This window comes from Mirounga leonina, unplaced genomic scaffold (assembly GCF_011800145.1).
Source record: "Mirounga leonina isolate KUSES-001 unplaced genomic scaffold, KU_Mleo_1.0 Mir_150, whole genome shotgun sequence".
NCBI classification, from domain to species: Eukaryota; Metazoa; Chordata; class Mammalia; order Carnivora; family Phocidae; genus Mirounga; species Mirounga leonina.
The window spans coordinates 35113553-35136913 of record NW_023270374.1 but is presented as its reverse complement, the minus strand read 5'-3'; the positions used below and the strand labels follow the sequence as shown (position 1 = coordinate 35136913).

The window sequence follows — 23361 nt, the reverse complement described above, 5'->3', positions numbered from 1 at the left end:
AGTGTGGCATTCAAGGTCCTGCAATATCCGGTCAAAACCCACTTCAGCTGAATTGAATATTCAATATATATGTTTACGTGTCTGACTTTGCACCTGCTAAAATAGCCTCCCCCAGCCTTTCTGCACATCTAAGTCCTTGCTTTCCTTCTCACAAAACCTTTAATATTTGTCTGTACCACTTACCCAGCATTTGGCCTAGTATTATACTACCTTCATATACAGAGGTCCTATATTCCCAACTAAGTTATGTCATCATCAAATACTACTATCTGAAGCATCCACGGTTATGTCCCAGACATACAAGAAATTACAATGAACAGTTATGGTACAGCAGGTTCTCCGTAAATACTAGATAATGATAATGACAAATGTCATCTTCCCCTTTAAACCTATAAATTCCTGGTCAGCAGCAAATGCCTCATTTGGTTTTTGTACACTACACAGTAATGACACAAGTGACTACCTAATAAATACTTTTTGCTTGGCATTAGATACTTATTGTTAACAAATACTGATTCCAACTTGATTTTTTTAATTAATTAATTAATTAATTAATTAATTTTATTTATTTGACAGAGAGACACAGCGAGAGAGGGAACACAAGCAGGGGGAGTGGGAGAGGGAGAAGCAGGCTTCCCGCAGAGCAGGGAGCCTGATGCGGGGCTCGATCCCAGGACCCTGGGATCATGACCTGAGCTGAAGGCAGATGCTTAATGACTGAGCCACCTAGGCACCCCTCCAAACTGGTATTTTTTACAGCATAAACACTTAAGAGAATCATCTACTTTTTCTATATAGAGCCATTTTAAGTTGATCAAAATGCATCTCCATTCCTTTGCTGAAAAGAATAGGCAGGTCAGAACAGCTTAGAGCGCCAGAGAAATATATTCCCCTAACCAGTCACAACTGATTTATCTGCCTCTTTAAGCAAAAGAGCCAAAGCGTTATCTTTTAGGACTCATTTTCCCTTGTTCTTCATTATTTTCATGGTACTGCTCTCTCTTGGAAAATACATTTCCCCCAAGCTGTTCTTGGCTCTCCTTTTACCAATTTACCTAAAACGGAGCGCCTTATCTTCCCAAAAATATAGGCCTTGAGCCCTTCACCCAAGTCACACTGAGATCTGGTACTTTCATATCCTAATATGTGGTCTGGCAGGGTGTTTCCAAATGAATTTTCAGGCACCACGTGTCTGTGCTTTTTGGCTCATCCCAAAAGAATCAAGAATGTTAATGGTTTCCAAAGATAAAATTGAGCCCAACATCTGGACACAATTAGAAAAACTGCACAAACAATTAGGATTTAGTCTCCACTCTAGCAGGATGACCTTGAATTATGTGTGCAATTGTGAGAAAAGTCTAAGGACCAAGAGCCTGCTCTTCTACTGTAAATCCCACTAAGCAGAAAGCTTCTGATAAATGCACAGTGAACCACAGCGATTATCTTTCGGGGAGAGAAAAAAATCCAGTCAGTAATAAATGCCACAGTATTAAGATAACAGTTTGAAACTTAACAAAGGAAGGCTCAGGTGGATCCAAAGCCTAGCCTTCTTTAAAATCTGTCATCTTGTATGCTGAGCTATTTAACAGATTCTCAAAACACCTATATCTTATTGCCAAGGAATGTGAAACACACACACACACACACACACACACAGAGCCACTCTCTCTCATCGTAACACATTTTTAAAACATTACTGAAACTGACAGGTAACCTTCCTTTAGTTTGACCATTTTCTTTTTCTCTTATTTTTTTAAAGATTTTATTTATTTATTTGTCTAAGAGAGAGAGAGGGTACGCACAAACGGGGGGGGGGGGCGGCAGGCAGAGGGAGAAGCAGGCTCCCCGCTGAGCAAGAAGCCCAATGCAGGACTCGATCCCAGGACTCCATGATCATGCCCCAAGCCAAAGGCAGATGCTTAACCGACGGAGCCCCCCCAGCCATCCCACCTCGACCATTTTCATGCCAGTTGCAAAGGCAAAGCAGTGGCACTTACAAAACACCATTAATACTAAGAATGAAAACATAAAAAAAATACCTAGCAGGAGAAAAGGAATTAGGATGAGAAAAGCAGCCTTGGTTGAAGGAATGTTTAGGTCCAATTAAAAAGCCACTGTGGTTCATTAAAAGACTCATGAACTTATGTTACTTACCACTTTTAAGCATTTACAGGCTCAGTATTTTACATATATTATCTCTTATCATCTTAACAGCACTACAAAGTGGGAACTTTTATGCCCCATTTTTTCAGACTAGCAAACTGAGGCTCAAAGAAAAGGAAGTAACTTGCCAAGGTGGAACAAAGTTTATTATAAGATGCTGAGCAAGTTTCAAAGCCAGGATTGACTCCGAAAATTAATGTTCTTTCCATGATCCCTTTTTCTCTCTCCTACCCTTACTAAGAGATACATTTCTAACAAAACAAAATGTTTTCAGCTTTAGCTTTGATATGTGTAACTATACCAATGCATGTGAAACTCTCAGACACTGCTATGAGTGGCAAAGACACACACGGACACTTAATATTCTCCGACAATAGTTTTAAACATCCTGAGCGGATCAGAAACTGGACAGTAAGGCTACTGTGGTAAAAGAAGTGCTAAAATACCTGCAGTACTTGATGTCCTATATACCATCCTTGCAAAATGCTATCACCGGAGTCAGGGAGAATAAGATAGGGAACACACAAGGGAGTCAATGCTTTAACAATCCCCTCCAAACAACTGCAGGTGTCAAGAAAATAGGCTTTGAGTCAAGAATGTCCATCTTCTGCAGCTCCAAAATTAGTACCTGATGGATGGTGTTGAAATAAAATCATTTCAACAAGAGCCTGGGCTTTGGTTTGGACATGAGGAAACTTATGGCAACAACAGAGGCCTTCATGAGACTTAGGAATTCCTGGCAAACTACAAATATGCCGCATTTTCACCGCATAATACTATCCCAGGAATTTACCCAAACTGTGCTCCTGAGTTGTCCTAACGTAAGTATGCCACTCGCTTTAAAATTCTATTTCCAAGAGATTAATGTGGCCATTGCTCTAAAATAAAAATTGGAAATTTCTTAATGGTGTGCATGTTTTAAATAGAAATCACTCACTCCCTTTCACAGAGTCTAATTTGAAAGGCTTAAGTCAGAACTTGGACCACTGGAAGATGGAAAGAATTTTTAAGATTTTATTTATTTATTTTGACAGAGAGAGCGCGTGAGTGCGCACCTGCACAAGCAGGGGGAGGGGCAGAGAGGCAGAGGGAGAAGCAAGCTCCCCACTGAGCAGGGAGCCCGATGTGGTACTTGATCCCAGGACCTTGGGATCATGACCTGAGCCAAAGACAGATGCTTACCAACTGAGCCACCTGGGCGTCCCTAGAAGATGGAAGGATTGATGCCACGGACTCAAGCCTTCTAAATAAGAATGCCCACCACCACCTCTACTATTCAACACTGTACTGGAGGTCTTGGTAAGAAAGAAAAATATATTAAGGATCAAAAGAAAGAAGTAAGATTGACTTCTGTGTAGTCAATGTAGAAACAAATCAGGTGAAAATTAGAGGCAACAAAACTATAAGCTGCCATTATTAATATTTACTTTGATACATAAGTAACATTCCCCAAGTGAGCTCTGCACCAGAATTTTAAGTTTTATTTTAAAACTTTATTTAATTCCTTGGTTAGCCATTTTAGCTGATGATGGTTGCAAAACTACATCCACGGTACCGTGCTGCAGAAAAAAAGCGTCAGTTCTGGGGAAGGTCTACCAAGAAATCCGGGAAGAGAGAGGAAAAGTTTAAACTATTTTGAGACATTTTGGCAGACTTCAGTCTTACTTGGACTTCGCCAAGTATGAGGTATCCAATTTCCTACCTAAATAAAATAAAGACACTGTCCTAGTGTTGCTGCGCTTGCCTAAAATAGATTTTAAAATAAATAAATGATAGTCTTGATGGAGAATAAAGCCTAGAACAGAAAGGGGATTTGTGAATGCAGGTTCGGGGTGGGGGTGGGGGTGGGAGGTAGACACAATTCTAACCATGCTCTGTTACACAGCTCCCTCTGCTGGTCCAGAGAAAGCACAACAATCCTAACACTAAGCTAGAACCTCTCCTGTCACTTCAGATCTTCGGGGCAAAGTGCTTCTAAAGCCCTTACCAAAAAAACACACTTACGTACACAAATAGAAGGAATCTTCCAAAATCCGCAAACTGATATTTTATCCAGACCTAGGTTTTCAAAGTAGTACAAGGCCATGGTTTTCCATGGTTCTTACAGATGTTCCTTAAGTCTCTTGTAAGACAGCCGGATCTCACCCCACTCGGATCCCCTCCCTCCAGCTGCAACTGGATTCTTCACTGTAGATTCAGATATACACAACCAAAACATACGCCCTCAGACAGAACACACCATTAAGCCTGTCATCAGAGTTAGGCCCCCTTGGAGAGCCATCTGTCCTTCGCTTCTGGAACTCCTGGGGAAACTTCCAGAGCAGCTAGTTATTCAGACAACCAGCAAGGAGAGGTACATTCCTGTGCGCTGAGGCTCACCAACGTGTATGATCTGTAACACGAGCCTCAACCACTTAATAAAGAGGCTCTGCCGAAGTGGAGTACAACATCATAAGCTTTGAAATCAAACATATCTGGCTTCAAGCCTCAGCTCTTCTATTACTCATTATGTGATCACCAGCAAGTTACTTAATCTCTTTGCAATTTTGTTTCTGCTGCTATAAAATGGGAGGTGGCTATATTTACCACACAGCATGGTAGTAATGGTTAATATGTGAAATGCTTGCAAAGGATTAAGCACAATGCCTGATATATATTAAGGGCCTAATCATTAATTATTACTATTAACAGTTATAATGCCTATCCTGAGAATAAACAAATAATTTATATATAATATACAACTGGTTCTAGAAAAAAGAAAAAGATATCTCTGGAATCTCCTCAGAAGCCAACACCCATCTGAATCATGAATTTTGAGGAGTTCTATACTAGATCTAATGCCCATTAATGTAAGGGTGGGCTTCCAAAACACACTGGAAGTTCAGTAGAATGAAAGGAGCATAGACTCTGGACTTCAGATTACCAGCACTGGCACTTACTAGCCATGTGACCATGAGCAAATAACAATCTCTCTATTGAGTCTTCCCTGGTAGAGAAAGAATAGGCATATCATCACTATAGACAGCTCGAGATGACTGAATGAGAGGAAGCACTAGAGGCCCCTCTCCTGCTCTAAACACACAAAAGTTCAAAGCTTAACAAAACAGAAAAACTGTAGTGCTCAAAACTAGAACAGGAAACTCTGCAAATGGCAAAAGCAACAAAGGAACCCACAGCACTGAAGTGAATGGCCCACTGGGAAAACCAAACCATAGAGACTAGTTTTAAGCCTGATGTGGGAACAGGAACCAGGATAAAGACAGGAGCCGAGACACGTCTATAAAAAGGAAGCTAGAACTCAATTCCCAGCACAAAGATAGGAGCCAGGACAAACTCTACCCACAAGCTCAAGGACATGACTTAGGAATGGCTTCTGCCCCTGTGAGGGGTGGAGAGAGTCAACTTCTAGAAATGTAATTCCCTTGGCTGTTCCACAAGCACACTACAGAAATGAGAAATAATCTAAGAGTCCACTGGAATGAAATAGCCCTTAGAGCCCCACAGGGATACCTCTGCAACTCAAGGAACGTAAGAGACCTCCAAAGAAGATACTTCCCACTGAAGATAAGCCTACAAACAAAGTGTAAGAAGAATCTAATAGCATTAGATAGCAGACATAATAAACAGCAGAAATTAGACCCAAGAAACTCAAGATAATAGACTGATCTAAAAAATACCTTACTGGCACCTGGGCAGCTCAGTCAGTTAAGTGTCTGACTCTTGGTTTCGGCTTGGGTCATGATCTCGAGGTTGTGGAATCGAGCCCCACATCAGGATCTGCCCTGAGCTGAGCGTGGAGCCTGCTTGGGAGTCTCCCTCTGCCCCACCACCCTGCTCAGGTGTGCATACACGCGCTCTCACTCTCTCAAAAAAATTAATTTTTAAAAATACCTTAAAATAAAGACATTTATAATATTCAAAGAGATAAAGGAATAACATTTGTAAGACAATATTAGAACATTACAGAAGAAGAAAAACTGGATTTAAAAATAACTAATTAAAACTTCCAGGAAGCAGGGCACCTGGGTGGCTCAGTCAGCTAAGCATCTGCCTTCAGCTTAACTGACTGCTCAGTGGGGAGTCTGCTTCTCCCTCTGCCTCTCCTCTGCTCATGCTTGCATGTGCGCTTGCTCACTCTCTCTCGCAAACAATAAATAAAATCTTAAAGAAAAAAAAAAACAAAAAAACAACTAGGAAGCAAAAAATGTATCCACAGAAATAAATTCAGTGTCTGGGGCACCTGGGTGGCTTGGTCGTTAAGCATGTGCCTTCAGCTCAGGTCATGATCCCAGGGTCCTGGGATGGAGCCCCACATTGGGTTCCTTGCTCAGCCGGGAGCCTGCTTCTCCCTCTTCTCTCAGCTTGTACTCTCTATCTTTCCTTCTCTCTCTCTCTTAAATAAATAAATAAATAAAATCTTAAAAAAAAAGAAATAAACTCAGTGTCTGGGTCAAATCATTGATTTGATATGGCTAAAAAGGGAATGATAGAGTTAGAAGATAAATACAGAGAAAACACCTAGAAAGTGGCACAGAGATTCAAAACATGGGAAATAAAAAGGAGAAATGGGTATAAAGGAAGAAATCAAGGGCTCTGATAGCTGCTGTTACCCTCGTGGAATGTAAAGTGGTACAAACTTCAGAGGACAAGCACAATATGACAAATACACGTGAAACTATTCAAATGCTTCTGAAAACTTTTCCTAAGAAATACTAAAAAGAAGCAACATTTATATGTAAGCTGTTCCCTACAGAGTTATTTATACTAGTGAAAAATTAGGAACAACCAAAATGTCTAGCAACAGATAAATGATTAAAAAACACTGTTAAACCTCCTGGTATGTCTTTATGTTCATTTGAAGAGTCAGGGGCGAAGACAGGTGATGGAGCACTTCTGTTTTTAATAATTACAGCTTAAACTATCCAGTAATTTTTGGTCCTTAAAGGGACTTCAGGAAGCTACTCAGGATTACTGAAAAGTCCATCTAATGAGATAGTCTGGTAATGTACTAGTTTTGTATCTTTGGTTCGATAGATATATTTCGAAGTGGTATGTGACCACTTGATGCAGAGTCTGGGTTTCTCTCTTATAAATCCCTTTGCCAAATGCAGGAATTGCAGACTTGCTACTGGCAAGAGAAGCAAGTAAGCGAGTAAAACTATCCTGGTGTAGGGGCATATCTCCTACAGGAGTTCAGTCTTGATGAAAGTGTCAGTGCAGGAATCGGCTCCTGGGAGGTCACAGTATCTCCTGACAGGACCTGCCCACCACATCTGGGCCAGGATGTTGGCGTTGTTTGAGGTGGCAGGCAGGGTGCCTGCCTTCTGGTGTATTGGGGTGAGCAGCTGAGCCAGCCAAGGAGAGGTTGGATGATTAAGCAAGAAACGAGGGATTCTTGGTTAAACTGAAGACTTCATTTGGGAACCAAAAATCTTAACAAATAATCTCTTGGACCTTGAGCCACATATTTCCCCTGAAAAGTATGCATTTTTTTTCCAGCAAAATTGCTTTGGGGGTTATGTTACTGAGGAATGAACTGAGATGAATATGTGGAACTTTTATTTAATGGCATACTATACTAGAAATCTGAAGACCTGCAGGAGATTTAAAATTCCAACTCTTGTTATAACTTCTTAAAAGATTGTGAAATTATAAAAATGCACATGAATCAAGTTTTAATATACTGTATGATGGGTGGGTGAGGCTGTCCATTGCACCATTTCTTTCTTTGAATTCTCAGGCATGGTTTGGCAGTGCAAGAACTCTGTAACATTAACAAATTCAATAAAAAGTAAATATATGGAAAAAAAACCAAAACACTGTTAAGTGTGACAAATATAAAAATGGACTTTGCAGCAACATGGAAAATGCATACACTTATCAAGTGGAAAATAATCAGAAAACAGAATAGGCAAATTATTACTGTATAGGAGCCGTACAGGCACATGGTCAAAAACAGGCATTCTTTATTGGAGTGAGAGGGTAAACTACTTCTTTTTTTAACAGTGCATTCGTATTGCTATAATACTGTTGGTAAAATAATTTTTAATACAGTAAAGGAGCAAATGAAATATATAACTTTTCAAAGACAAGGAATAAACTTTTAAAAAGATCTGTAAAATATAGTCAATCATCAAAAAGCGTATCAAAAATTTCAGAAAAGTTTCTGACCCAGATGTCCTACACAAATTATGTATGTGAGTCAATATTCTTATTACAGTTTCTTTAAAATTAGAAACTAAAATTAGGTTCTCTGAAACTAATGCAAACAACTATAGGGATGGGTCTTTTTTGTTGAGCTTATTGAGGGTAACAGTTATAATTTTAATTTTCGAGGATTAAACATTTCACAGAAGGTCAAAGAAGACACTAGATGAAAGCCTATTTATTTTCACAAATTTCAACTTCTAGAAACTTCAGTTCTCTATTAGTCATGAGTTATACAATCTTTATAGACGTGTGAACTATTTGAGCTGTAAGGGAAAAGGAAAGTACGTAATTTATTAAATTAAATTAAATTTAATAATTCTTTAATTTTACTGATTAAGGCATGGAGGCTCGTACAAGAAAAGTGACTTCTCCAAGACAACACAGAGAACTAGCATCTGAGCCAGGCTTGGTCAAATAGTCTCTTTTAAATGTTTAAAACTAATTCTGAAGAAATGGGGCGCCTGGGTGGCTCAGTCGTTAAGCGTCTGCCTTCGGCTCAGGTCATGATCCCAGGGTCCTGGGATCGAGCCCCGCACTGGGCTCCCTGCTCGGCAAGAAGCCTGCTTCTCCCTCTCCCACTCCCCTTGCTGTGTTCCCTCTCTTGCTGTTTCTCCTTGTCAAATAAATAAATAAAATCTTTTAAAAAAAACCCCCAAAACAAACAAAAAACCCTAATTCTGAAGAAATGGTATGATGTCTGAGATTTGCTTTAAATTAATTGAGTTTATTTTCTTTGGGGGAGGCTGAAATATGATGGGCAGTGAGTTAATCAGGTTTGAAACTGGGTGACAGGTCCTGAGGTCACTCATGATATTATTCTGTGCAGTTATGTACGTTTTAATTTCCCATGATGAAAAATTTAAATAACATCTAAAACAGTAAGTGGTAAAGACCTCAAAATAAGTGGCAAATCTGTCAAACCTGTGGCCCAAAAACTGAATTACCAGACCTATAGCAGATGATTGGTGAACTGAGTTTATTTAATGTCACTCAGCTGTGATTACTGAGGTTTTTAAACAGTTTTTCATCATGACTATAATAAAAGATGCATGTTTCTCATTAGACACGCTAAACTATCCAAGCTCAGAAACTGAACAAACAACCCACTGAATTAATTAGCACTTTAAATACATTTGGAAAATTACATTTGGAACAAAATTAATTCTTTAAATAAAAAAAGGGCAGATTTTCCATAACATGAGCATGCACAACAGATGTTAATGGGCTGGCCTCGTTACACTGCGCAGTGATTATAATCCTATGATTAAAGCCCTTAAAACTAGTAGAAGATAAAGCACTCAGAGTCAATGAAAAGACAGAGGTCAGCACCTCTCCTTACTGCAAAACAAACCTTCCTAACAAATCACACTGGCTACTTAAAAATTAAAAAAACAAAACTAAATTTAGTACATAGCATTCACTTGATAATTTACATAACACCCTAGGGTGCTCCGATCTGGAGTGTAGGGGATGAAACATACCTAAGAACAACGAATGAGATAAGAATTTAAAGGGGGCGCCTGGGTGGCTCAGATGGTTAAGCGTCTGCTTTCGGCTCAGGTCATGATCCCAGGGTCCTGGGATCGAGTCCCACATCGGGCTCCCGGCTCAGCGGGGAGCCTGCTTCTCCCTCTGACCCTCGCCCCTCTCATGCTGTTTCTCTCTCGCTCGCTCTCTAAAAAATAAATAAAATCTTTAAAAAAAAAAAAAGAATTTAAAGGGACTAGCAAGGTGACAATGTTTTTGTAAACTTTTATAAATATCCATTTTTAGGGCCCCCCTCATACTTGCACCCTCTCTGTGAAGTTAATAAATAAAATCTTTAAAAAATAAAATAAAAAATATATAACCCTACTACCAATAACTACTTTTAATAACTGATTTATTTACCTCCAGCCTTTTTGGGTTTTTTTCAGTCTTTTTTCTATGTACACATTAACGTATGTTAATTTATCTTCTTTTATAAAACCAGAGTCACGCTATAATTTTGCTTCCTTCTTTTGTCACTTAACAACATATCATAAATATTTCCCTAACTCACTAAGTATTCCCCCAAAACAGGATTTTTAATACTTTTACATGGTATAATAGTCCCTCTTATGGATGTATCATAATTTATTAGACCAACCATCTGCTACTAAACATTTAAGTTAATCCAAATTTATTTTTTTTTTATAATTATAAGTAACATGTGTGGAAAAATTCTGGAATATAATTTGTCTCGATCTTCGATTATTTTCTTGGACCTGATTCCTAGAAGTGGAATGTACCGGGTCAAAGGTCTGAACCTTTTAAACTCTTGATGCATAGTGCATTCCAGAAAAGTTATACCAATTTACACATCCATCAACAGTACTAATACTCTTCCACCACCTGTATCCTTCTGACCAGAATCCAAACACAGATGATGAGCTTTGGCCCCCAAAGAGAAAAAAAAAAACTTTTCTCTTCATAAACAAAGGGTTGATTATAAATACACAGACGTGAAAGGTGAAAAGCAGAGGGGGCTGCCTGGGGCCCGCAGCCAGACCTGCTTGCTCCAGTCACGAGAAACCGGCTGCAGGCCCCCCCGCACTGATCTCCCCTTCCCTTGTCGCTGGGACTCTGGGTATGCCGCTCCCTCTGCTGAAGCACCTCTACCCGCCCTACCTTTTCTCCAGGAATTCCCAGCCAACCCTCCTGCCTTTTTCTCCAGGAATTCTTCAGTAATACCCAATCCGGACTGAATACTCTTCCACTCTGCTTTAGCAAGCCTCTAGATTAACCCTATTTTAGAACTTGTTTCATACACTAAAGTGTAATTAATGGTCTGTCCGCCACACAAGGCCGTGGGCTGCTTTGCGGCAAGGACCATTTCTTCCGTGCCTGGCAAAGTCCCTGGGATACAGCACTGAAGAAAAATTCATGGAATGAATTCATCACAAAGCAGAGGGTCTAGAGCAGGGGTTAGAGAACTTTTTCTGTCTGTAAAGAACCACAGAACAAACATTTCAGGCCTTGGGGGCCATACGGTCTCTGTCACAACTGCTCACTCTGCCACTGTGGCACAAAAGCAGTCACAGACAATGTGCAAATGAATGGACATAGCTATGTTCCGATAAAACTTTATTGCCAAAACCAGGTGGCGGGCCAGATTTGGCCCGTGAACCATAGTTTGCTGCTCCCTGGTTTTAAAGAAAGGACCTTTAGGGGCGCCTGGGTGGCTCAGTCGTTAAGCATCTGCCTTCGGCTCAGGTCATGATCCCAGGGTCCTGGGATCGAGCCCCGCGCCGGACTCCCTGCTCCACGGGGAGCCTGCTTCTCCCTCTTCCACTCCCCCTGCCTGTGTTCCCTCTCTCACTGTGTATCTCTCTGTCAAATAAATAAATAAAATATTTTAAAAAGATAAATAAATAAAGGAAGGACCTTTGAACTTTAAAAAGGGGGGGTGGTTAAGATAATGAAAAGATCATGAAGACTTAAGCCTATGCAAAGCTCAGGCTAAAATGTGCATCCAGAACTCAATTATTACCGTTTGTATCCCAAATTCCTTTCCTCTGTGAGTTGATCTGTGTTGCAGAGTAGGGAAGGGAAACAACAGAAGATCAGAGGAGAGGACAGCTGCCTGAGATGGGAGCCGAGCCCCAGTGTCAGGCCGCGGCCACAGGCCAAAAAGGATGAGGAGGATTCAACTAGAAGGGACTTGATAGGACTTTCAAAGCTGTACAGTCATCCTGACTACTGGCTTTCAGAAAACAGAAAATAGACTTAAGATATCTACAGTAAATAGCTCAGAATCCCCTCACACTCTGAATTATGGATCAAAACAATACACGTGCTTGCATCCATGGATCAAATAGAAGGAGGAGAAAATGACAACATTCGATGAGAGATGGCCATTCTGGTTCAAAAGAAGGTCCTTCCTCACTGCTGACGCTTTCTTGCCTCTGCCACCTCAGGCCAGCTCTCCCTCCCGCATCCCCAGTCCCCTGCGCAACCAGAAAATGACTCCAGCCTGAGCCTGTGTAGACCATAAGAGCCTGTTTTCTCTGGAATGTGTAGGGGTTGTCAGAGGAGGGAGTATATTTAAGCAGAGCCTTACTTTTCATGGTCCCTTCCTCTTCCTCGTCCTCTGCGTTGATCACCATGGTGCCCAGCTGTGACGGCAATGTGTCCCCGTGCTCGATCATAGTGCTGGCTCCATCACTCACGGTGCTGGCTACCCGGACGGTGCCCATCTCATCACCTGCTGCTCGAACCATCGTGCCGGAGTCCATCTCATCCTCCTCCTGTGAGAGGACAAAACCTCAAATCGGGCCTGACTGGATCGAAAGGTTTGAGTCTTTAGAATTACTATTATTCATCTCGGTGCAAGCATTTCTGGATTTGACGCTAGGCCCACAGCCCTTAGAACTGAGAGCACCCTTACTTAACCAAAGAAGATCAGAAAGTCAGCTGGGCAAGAGTAGCGTATCTAACCCAGGAGGACCCTCTCCCTCTCCCCTTCCTCTCTCCTTCGTAAGAGTTTTACAACAGAGGGGCACCTGACTGGCTCAGTCAGAGGAGCCCGTGACTCTAGATCCTGGGGTCGAGTTTGAGCCCCATGTTGGGTGTGGAGATTACTTAAATAAATATATATTTTTTAAAGATTTTATTTATTTATCTGACAGAGAGAGACACAGCGAGAGAGGGAACACAAGCAGGGGGAGTGGGAGAGGGTGAAGCAGGCTTCCCACGGAGCAGGGAGCCCAATGCGGGGCTTGATCCCAGGACCCCAAGATCATGACCTGAGCCGAAGGCAGACGCTTAATGAATGAGCCACCCAGGCACCCCAAATAAATATTTTTTTTAAAAAGAGTTTTACAACATAGATCTAAGGAGCTGAGGTGCACACCCTTGGAATCTCAGGCTTGTGAGGGAGTCTGTGAGTGTAAAATCTACATTTTAGTATGGATCCTTGATTCCCCAAAAGGGCATGAAAAACCAAGTCTCAGACCTGAGCATTCACTTTTCCGAATAAAAAAATTGAAAAAAAAAGTTAATTTGAAGGGCCAAAGAGTAAAATTTGAAAGTGTCTTAGGAAGGGCGCCTGGGTGGCTCAGTTGGTTAAGCAACTGCCTTCGGCTCAGGTCATGATCCTGGAGTCCCGGGATCGAGTCCCGCATCGGGCTCCCTGCTCAGCGAGGAGCCTGCTTCTCCCTCTGACCCTCCCCCCTCTCATGTACTCTCATTCTTGCTCTCTCAAATAAATAAATAAAATCTAAAAAAAAAAAAAAGAAAGTGTCTTAGGAAGCACGGTGAGAAGAACAAGGACAGCCTCAGCAAGCCCTCAACAGTGTCCAGGACCGGCGCCCATAATCACTCAAGAAGCATCTCCAGCTCCAGGCCGCTCTGTTATCCCCCACTCACGTCACCTGACCTGGCAATCATGACATAACACGCATGAACACCTGAGGCCCACGGCAAGGCCTGCCACTCACAGAGTTCTCCTCGTCATCCTGGTCCACCTCCCGCTGCTGGGCTTCCTGGCGTTTTAGCTTCACATCCATGGCCTCGTTAATTAAGTCACGCAGTATGGACACTCCCTTGGCACTCTTGACAAATGGGTGCTTAAACGAGAAAGCAGACAACACTGGAGATGGTTTCGACGGCACCAGTGCCCACACAGTGCCTGGCACACCGGGGGTACCCGATAACATCTGCTCGATCAACGACTCTCATCTTTCTCTCTCTGTTTTGGGTGAGAGTCGTGAAACCACACTCACTTTGTAACTGACCAGATGCACATTCAGGCTTTGCCCATCTTTTTCAGCCTGGCTGCAAAAGTCTCCTCTGTTCCTCTCTGCCAAATCTAGAGATTCTCATCAGGGTGGTACCACCCCCTAGAGGAAGTTTTCTAAACATGCTGGGAGCCTGTAGTTGTCACGGTGTTTGGAGAGCACGGATGGCATGTGAGGGGAAGCAGGGACAGCAGCAAGCCTTCAAGGTGTGGAACGCTCCCACGCAACAATGAACTGTGGCACATTCTGCACATCTTTCAAATGTCGCAGAGTATATATACGCTTTAGGAAATAATACTCCAAATTTTTTTCAAGAGATAAGCAAAAAGTCCAGTAATTTAGGAGATGATTTTGGAGGGTAAGGCTTAAATGTCATAAAGACATTGTTTAAGTATCACTGAATAATTTACTCATCCTGCTTATTCTTCCTATACAATTTGCTACCTAGCATTTCCACCTATAGATTTAGTTAAAAAAAGGATTTTGGTGGGCGCCTGGGTGGCTCAGTTGGTTAAGCAACTGCCTTCGGCTCAGGTCATGATCCTGGAGTCCCGGAATCGAGTCCCACATCGGGCTCCCTGCTTGGCGGGAGTCTGCTTCTCCCTCTGATCCTCCCCCTCTTATGCTCTCTGTCTCCCATTCTCTCTCTCAGATAAATAAATAAAATCTTTAAAAAAAAAAAAAAAGGATTTTGGTGCAAAAGCGTAGTTACTGCAGAAATACTAAAACTGGTCACAAATACATAAGAGATGTAGACCCAAATATCAATCAGCAAAGACACCTGAAACACAGGGATAGTGTGGCATTTCATTTACAAAAAAATGCTTGAATTTTTAATATGAATACCACTGTACATTTTTGTTATTTGTGTTGGTAGTACAATAAGAAATTCATGCTGTGGAAGTTACGTATCGAAATTCTTTTTGGGTCTCCCCAACTTATTCTGACATTGTCCCCCCAGTGTTTCTCTTTGCAACCTGTTCTCTATTCCCCAGCACCCACCACAGAATATAGTCTCTAAGGTCTTTGTAAGTACTCAAGAGATTGGAAGTATGCCTCAGCATGTAGTTGGGATTGCAAAAGAGATTTCTTTTCCACAAAACTTCATCAATACCCCCTCCCAGCAAGAAAAGAATCTGTCAATACACTGAGAAATAAGACCCAACTCATTTGCAAGAATATCATATTTCTTTGTTCTCTCTTCTCTCCACTTGGAAAATCTCTAAGATCATTTCCCTCTTCTTATCACATACAAATAAGCCTGGTCTGTTATTATTTAACATCACTTTTACTCTAGTGTCCACCCATTCATTGTCCTGTACTGCCTGAATGGAGTGGTTTCTGTTCTTATTGCTCTTACTCTAAACTCATCATGGTTCTTGGTACAGGTATATAACTATCTCATCATGTCTGCAAGTTGAGTCAAGCTGGAGCCTATCTCTGTACTGACACATATTTTTGATAAATCTTTATGCCTTCATTATATCATACACATCATACTCTTTTTAAATTATGGGCACAGATTTTATTATCTAAGAATTTCAATCCAGAAGAGCAGTAAGAGTATTACAAATATACATATTGGTTAAAAAGGGGGGCACTGGGTCTGACACGGCTGAAAACCATTGGCTTAGCCTAGTAACAACCACAGATATTTGTCAAATCCACAACATACTACTTTTAATATGTGTGAAACATTATTTAAAGTCACATATATTATATCACTTAATAGTCACAACATATGAGGCAGATACTGGGTCTCCATTTTACAGATAAGAAAACTAAAGCAACAGGGACACCTGGGTGGCTCAGTCGGTTAAGCATCTGCCTTCAGCTCAGGTCATGATCCCAGGGTCCTGGGATCGAGTCCCACATCGGGCTCCCTGCTCCGCAGGGAGCCTGCTTCTCCCTCTGCCTCTGCCTCTCTCTCTATCTCTCATGAATAAATAAATAAAATCTATAAAAAAAAAAAAAAGAAAACTAAAGCAACAGAGAGGTTATGTTACTTGCCCAAGGTCACAAAGCTAGTAAACAGGGAGCCAAGATTCGAACCTGGGCAGTGTGACTCCTAAATCCAACCTCCTAACCACTGAGCAGACTGCCCGCAAACCCCTCCCCCATCCTTCCAGGCCCACGCACCGAGGTTACCCGCTCCAGGAGAGCGGTCCTAGTACTGCCAGCCCAAAGAGGCCTCCTCCCATCATGAGCTACAAGATCACCTACCACTAATCTCAGTTCCTCATCAGAACTGGGTAGACTTGTGGGCAATCCTGCTTTGGACCCAAGAAGACCTTGGTTCTAGTCTCAGCTCTGCTGTTTCTCAGCTGAGTAACTCTAAATGAGTTAACCTTTCTAAGCTTCCATTTTTTCACCTATAAAACTGAAATAATACCCATCCCTCCCAGGGTGTCTGTGATGATTAAATGGCACCCAGCACACAGCAGGTGCTCACTAAATGTCAGTTCCCAGTCTCTGATCCCACAGAGCCCTCCATTTTCTTGCATTATTATCTTGTTCAATGATTTAACACTCTTTTCTACTCAGTTAGATTCAAAGCTCCCCAGAGGCAGGGAATGTCTTATACTTCTTTACTGTCTCCGTGGAGGTGGGTTGGCAGCATCTTTTGGCCAGTATGTGAATGAAACAGAGGGAAGCAGCACCTCAGGGAGAGTCATACCTGTAGGAGTTGAGTGGCTGTGGCTCTCTGCTCAGGGCTCTTTACAAGACACTGCTTCACAAAATCCATGAAGTTATCAGACCACAGTTCTGGCTTTCGAAATGTGGGGGGAGGGTTGGTGGGAATCATGAAGATAGCCTAGTTAAAAAAAATTTGGGAGGGTAAAATAAAAGTGATGCACTAATAAAAATTGATTAGAGATACCTTTGAAGTTTTAAAAAAAATATTTTCCTCTTATCCACTGATAAGCCCACCCAAATGCCAACAAAAGTCTAAGTGTCTCAAAGTAGGAAGTATGACAATTAAAGAAGTTGATATAGTTCTCTCTCTCTCTCCCTCTTTCATATGTATTCTTGCCTCCTCAACCTCACAATAATCTAGCAAGTTTATTTTGGTTTTTGCTAACCACAGTATATTACCTTTCAAAGTGAAAAGGTAAGACCTGAGAGCATCGATAGTCTGAAGATCATCTCAGCCCCATAGTTGTCAAATTTCCCTCCCCCATAAAAGTCACCCTCACCACTAGATGTGAGCAGTAACTGCAGAAGATCATAAACCTGAAAGTCCCTCAAATCACAAGAGATTCATTAATGTCCAGGCCAAGCCAATTTAATGTATTTGAAAAAAAACAAAAACAAAAACACCACACTGCAGTTAAATTCTACTATTTCAAAAAATTAAAACTATTATTTACTGTCCAATAAAAGAGGCAGAATTTAAAAAAAAAAACCAAAAACCTCTGTAATTAGCAGCTTAAATTATATTCTTTAAATCTACTAGTAAATTCTCCCACCCTTCCCCACTTCTGCCCTTACCTTTGAGCACATAAATACTTTTTAAAAAACTGTTAAGTCTTTTAATAGAAGAACTAATTAATCAAAGAGGAGGAGCTGGGTTGGGAGGTATGGAGGACTATGGAGCCACTGAGGAAGGCAGGGTCGAGGCCTTTTAACAGTGCTGTGATGAGGGGTTTGAGGTGGGTACAGCTTACAAACCCCTTAGGGTGTCACGCTGATAGCTTCGGTGGAGACTGGACCTACGGGCCCTTACTATTCTAGAAATCCATGGAGGCTGCAAAGTACAGAGCCTCCAGATGAACAGAGTCTGGGGATCTACAAAGAAGAACTTACCAATGTAAATACCTCTGAGGGCAAGGCAGGAAAAAGATAACAAACAAATCGGGCTGGGTGTTAGTGACAGGAGTTCAGAAAAACAGTTTGCTTTCTTTTTTTTTTTTTTTTAAAGATTTTATTTATTTATTTGAGACAGAGAGAATGAGAGAGACAGAGAGCACATGAGAGGGGGGAGGGTCAGAGGGAGAAGCAGGCTCCCTGCTGAGCAGGGAGCCCAATGCGGGACTCGATCCCGGGACTCCAGGATCATGACCTGAGCCGAAGGCAGTTGCTTAACCAACTGAGCCACCCAGGCACCCAGTTTGCTTTCCTTTTAATACTACAATGAGAAAAACAGCAGAGCAAACACTGTGGTAAGTGACAAGGGATACTCGGTGTTTAGGGAATCTTAGAGACTGATAAAGTGGAAAGCCAGTGACCTATATAAAGGAGGGACCACCATTCAGCTCCAGTTAACGTTATGTTAAAATGTGAACACCTGGGCGCCTGGGTGGCTCAGTTGGTTAAGCGACTGCCTTCGGCTCAGGTCATGATCCTGGAGTCCCGGGATCGAGTGCCGCATCGGGCTCCCTGCTCAGCAGGGGGTCTGCTTCTCTCTCTGACCCTCCTCTCTCTCATGCTCTCTCTCTCTCTCAATAAATAAATAAAAATCTTAAAAAAAAAAAAAAGTGAACACCTAAACTATTAAAAAACACACACTGCACAAGCCAAACCAAGCATTTCTGTGACCTATGTCCTGTCAGGTGGCTGTCAATACACAACCTCTGGAATGGAGGTGGTGGATCACACTTGAATTGATTAGTGACTACGACTAGTGGAGTCTAGACTGACACTTACCAATTATATACAGTTAATTCATTTACTGTTTGGTACCTAAATCAAGTAAGTCACCAACTTTCTAATGATGTCCAGGAGCTAACCACCCTACTGGTTTCCTTACCCTCATTGGGTGGATATCGGCATATGGCGGCTTTCCCTCAGCCATTTCTATGGCAGTTATTCCCAATGACCAGATGTCTGCCACACAGTTGTATCCAATTTCCTGAATCACTTCTGGAGCCATCCAAAATGGTGTTCCTATCACTGTGTTCCTTTTGGCCATGGTATCCTACAACAGAGAAGAGTAGAGATCAACACTAAGCATTAAAACTACTGAGAAAAAAAGACTTTTCCAACAATAAGAAACATCTTATACTTGGGATACATATAAAAACCATACTCAAGGCATGATTGAGCAGGTCACAAAAGAAATTCAAATGACCTAGAAACATAAAAGATTCTCAATTCTTAAAACGCACACGTTAAAAAAACCCACAAAAAATAACAAACACTAAAATGAGGTTGACAAAAATTTAAAAGGTTAATAATAACTAGTGCTAGACAGGGCGCCTGGGTGGCTCAGTCGTTAAGCGTCTGCCTTCGGCTCAGGTCATGATCCCAGGGTCCTGGGATCCAGCCCTGCATCAGGCTCCCTGCTCGGCAGGAAGCCTGCTTCTCCCTCTCCTCCTGCTTGTGTTCCCTCTCTTGCTGTGTCTCTCTCTGTCAAATAAATAAATAAAATTTAAAAAAAATAAATAACTAGTGCTAGAAAGTCAAGCACTGAAACAGCATTACTAGACTATAAACTGGTACAAGATTTGTGGGCAATTTGGCAATATTTATAAACTCAAATGTCCGCATCCTTTGATCCAAATCTTTTTCTAGAAATGTATCCTATGTGCAGGTACCCTAAGATATATGCACAAGTATTGGAGAAATATTTGTAGGAGAGGCGGGAAAAAGAAAAAGGAAACAACTCAAATGACCATCAAAAGGGTGTAAATTAAATACAATAAATATCCACCACATTTTTTAAAGATTTATTTAGGGGCAGCTGGGTGGCTCAGTTGGTTAAGCATACAGCTCTTGATTTTGGCTCAGGTCATGATCTCAGGCTCTGGGGATCGAGCCCCGCATCTGGCTCCCCGCTTGGCAGGGAGTCTGCTTCTCTCCCTCTCCCCCTCCCCCTCCCTACCCCCCTCATCCCTGCTTGCACACACGCTCTCTCTCAAATATTTTTTTTAAAGATTTATTTATTTTAGAGAGAGACTGCACACGCAAGCCGGGGGGAGGGGGGAGGAGGACAGAGGCAGAGGGAGGGAGAGAGAGAGATTCTCAAGCAGACTCCCTGCTGAGCATGAGACACGATGTGGGGCTCGATCCCACAACTCTGATCCCATGACTTGAGCTGATATCAAGAGTCAGACTGACTGAGCCACCCAGGTGCCCCATCCACCATATATTTTTTAAAAAGGAGATAGATACATTTTCCTGGCATGGAAAAATGTACAAGACATATTATAAAGAGAAAATTAGGTTGCAAAATTATATTGTTGTATATATATACAACAAAACAGCAACCAATAATAATAAATATTGTTGTTATATGGATAGCAAAAGAAAAATCTCAATACACACTGAACTCTTAACAACAGTTACATCTAAAAGGTAGAATCACAAAGGACTCTTACTTTCCATCCCATATACTTCTGTAACACTCTAACGGTTTACATGAATATATAGTACCTGTGCTATCTGAAAATTAAAAAAGGAAAAATCATATGTGTGTGTCTATGTACACATATAATTTTTCTTTTATCATATACACATATTCTATAAAATAAAATGTATACATAGAGAAAGTCTTAGTTTGGGTCTTAAAGAAAAATATATGAATCTAGCACACGTCATTTGCCTACTTCCCCAGAACAGTGTGGCCTTAATGAAAGAGAACCTTTCTAGAGCTCCTGTATTTTAGGAAGAGAAGGATTTTAAACAGAACTAAATATGCAACAGGACTTGCCATCATCATCACTCCTGTTCCTTCTGAAATGCCTGTGGCTTCAGTTAGGCTGTGCCAGCCAGGAGCAAAGGACAGGTAATATTTTTAAATTGATCTCACTTTGTCGGTCCTATGTAAAAAAACTAGCACAGGAACTAACTTACCGCTTAGTCATTTCCTTTGCTCCAAAACTTAAATTTGCAGTTTTCAAATGGGGCTACTCAAAGTCGTTTTCAAGAATTGTATCCTTGAAATACTCATTATTTAGAAAGGAGTATTTGGATATCTAGACATTTTTTGAAAACAGAGAATGAGTGGATACTAACGCAGCTTGATCTGTATGATGAAGTTACATTAGCACAGTAGCATAACAAGAAAAAATACTAAATCCAGAAAGACTATGGCTATGTATGTGTATTTACATGTGTGCATACACACACACACACACACACACAGCTCAAAGATATGATTAAAATGTCATTCCATATTACCAAGCAAAGGACAAAAAAAAAAGTGCTGGGCATCTGGCTAGTCATTTGTAAAATTCTATACTTAATTTCCTAACTTATACTTTCCACCAAAGGAAGTTCAAATAGGTTGAAAATTTAAATACAAAGAACGAAATCCAGAAAGTACTAAAAGGAAGTATAGATGAACAGTTATATACTGTTGGAGCAGAACAGGTCTTTTAAAGGTGACATTGAAGGCAGGAACCATAACATAAAAGGGAGGTGGATTTCCCTATATAAAATTTGGAACCTCTGGTATTTAAAGAAAAACCATAATCAAAGTAAAAAGATAACTAGCAAATTACAAAAAGATGTTTCAACATATATAACAAAGGATTAACAATTTCAACATAAATTTTTTTTTTTTAAGTTTTGGTTTATCTTTTTCAGCAGATTTTTTTTGAAAAGGTCCAACACAATTAGGAAAATTAAGATGAACAGTTCAGTTAAGTTACAAAAGAATTGTAAATGGCCATAATCAACTGTAAAAATATTGTTTCAAAAATGATTTTAAAAATACAATTTATTGCTCATTCAGTATTGGCAAATATAAGGGAAAATGGGTTCATTCTTTTAAGTTATTTTATTTATTTATTTTTAAGTAGGCTGCACACCCAATGTGGGGCTTGAATTCATGACCCTGAGATCAAGGATCACACTCTCTACTAACTGAGCCAGTCAGGTTCCCCCAAATGGATTTATATACATTTATATACTACAGTTGGAAGCATAAATTGTTCCCTAGAAGCACTTTATGTGTTAACAACAAGATCTTTTGAAAGGCCCAGTAATCACAATATGGAATAAGTTTCTGATTTTCTTTTTTAAACATCAAAGCAATTTTTGTGCCATTGCAATACCTATTAAACTCCCTAACATAATCCAGGCAGATTTACAAACAAAAACCAAAAAACTCTACCTAATACCAGCCCTAAACAAACAAAAAGTATTTTTTCTACCACCCCAGAAAACTGTTTGATATATAATGGTGTTGCAAATTTTAGTACATATCTGTCCAGAACTGTTTCTATTTTTCTATATATACGTATGTCATATACACTTAGGTATTCTTCAAAATCAGGTTAATTCTGTATTTCCTGTTTTAAAAACATGGTTTTTGTCATTGCCATACCCTGGTGAGGTAGGAGAAGAATCAAAAGACTGTATCTTGGAACCAGACGAGGAGAGAGTTTTCAGTAAAGTAATTGCCAACTGCTACCTGGTTGAGATGGTGTTATGTCTTATTCAAGGAAAGCAGTCTGGATTGAATTTTTCTTCCTTTTGCAAATAAGATGAATAGAATTTAAACTTCCACTCTGTCATTTCTTGTTTAAGCTTTTATTTTTATCAAAGTTAAACCATGGGACCTAAACCCCGGGAAAGGATCTATAATAACCTACTAGCTCTTTCGTAACTTAGTGGCACCTTCTATAACCTTTTCACAAATAAAATGAAATCGAGTATTTTATTGAAAAAATAACTAAAATGAAAGGAATTCCTTCTCTGGACAGGGCTGAAAGTTACCAATAGAAGTAATATTTTTACTTACTGTAAGTTGACCTGCTACCCCAAAATCTGCAAGTTTTGCATGTCCTTCTGTATTTAGCAAAATATTTCCTGCCTTGATATCTCGGTGTATTTTCCTCATAAAATGAAGGTATTCCAGTCCCTTAAGTGTTGATTGTAATATTGTAGCTATCTCATCTTCTGTTAACTAAAAAAAGAATGACAGATTAAAATTCCATCAGTTTATATCATTTTACATTCAAAAAAGGGGGGAAAAAATCAGATCCAAGCTCCCTTCCTAGAATATAAGGTCTTATTCAACCTGTGACAGCATTTGACAGCTCATACCATCACTCCACTAACCCCTTCTAAAGTTACATCTCCTGCCCCATCTCTCCCCAGATTCACGTTACCTGCCTACACAATATCTCCAAATGAATACCTAACAAGCATCATAAGCAGAACACATCAAAATCGAATTCTGTACTTCTACTGCCACCCCACCCCTCTCCGTACCACCCACCCAACCTACTCTATTCTTCCCACAGTCTGCTCTCTCAGGGAAAGGCAGTTTCAGTTGCCC

At 40.7% G+C, this 23361-nt stretch overlaps 1 protein-coding gene across 1 annotated transcript in view; it reads right to left on the bottom strand.

Moving 5' to 3' along the window:
* The window catches only part of STK4 (serine/threonine kinase 4), a 97751-nt gene that overhangs the window by 48920 nt on the left and 25470 nt on the right, over window positions 1-23361 (bottom strand). The window contains exons 5-9 of the mRNA XM_035006395.1: window positions 22822-22986; window positions 18883-19050; window positions 16810-16947; window positions 13833-13961; window positions 12455-12641 (exon numbers count right to left, since the gene is read on the bottom strand). Of these exons, the coding sequence (XP_034862286.1) occupies window positions 12455-12641; window positions 13833-13961; window positions 16810-16947; window positions 18883-19050; window positions 22822-22986 (787 nt within the window). The remainder of the gene's footprint in view (window positions 1-12454; window positions 12642-13832; window positions 13962-16809; window positions 16948-18882; window positions 19051-22821; window positions 22987-23361) is intronic.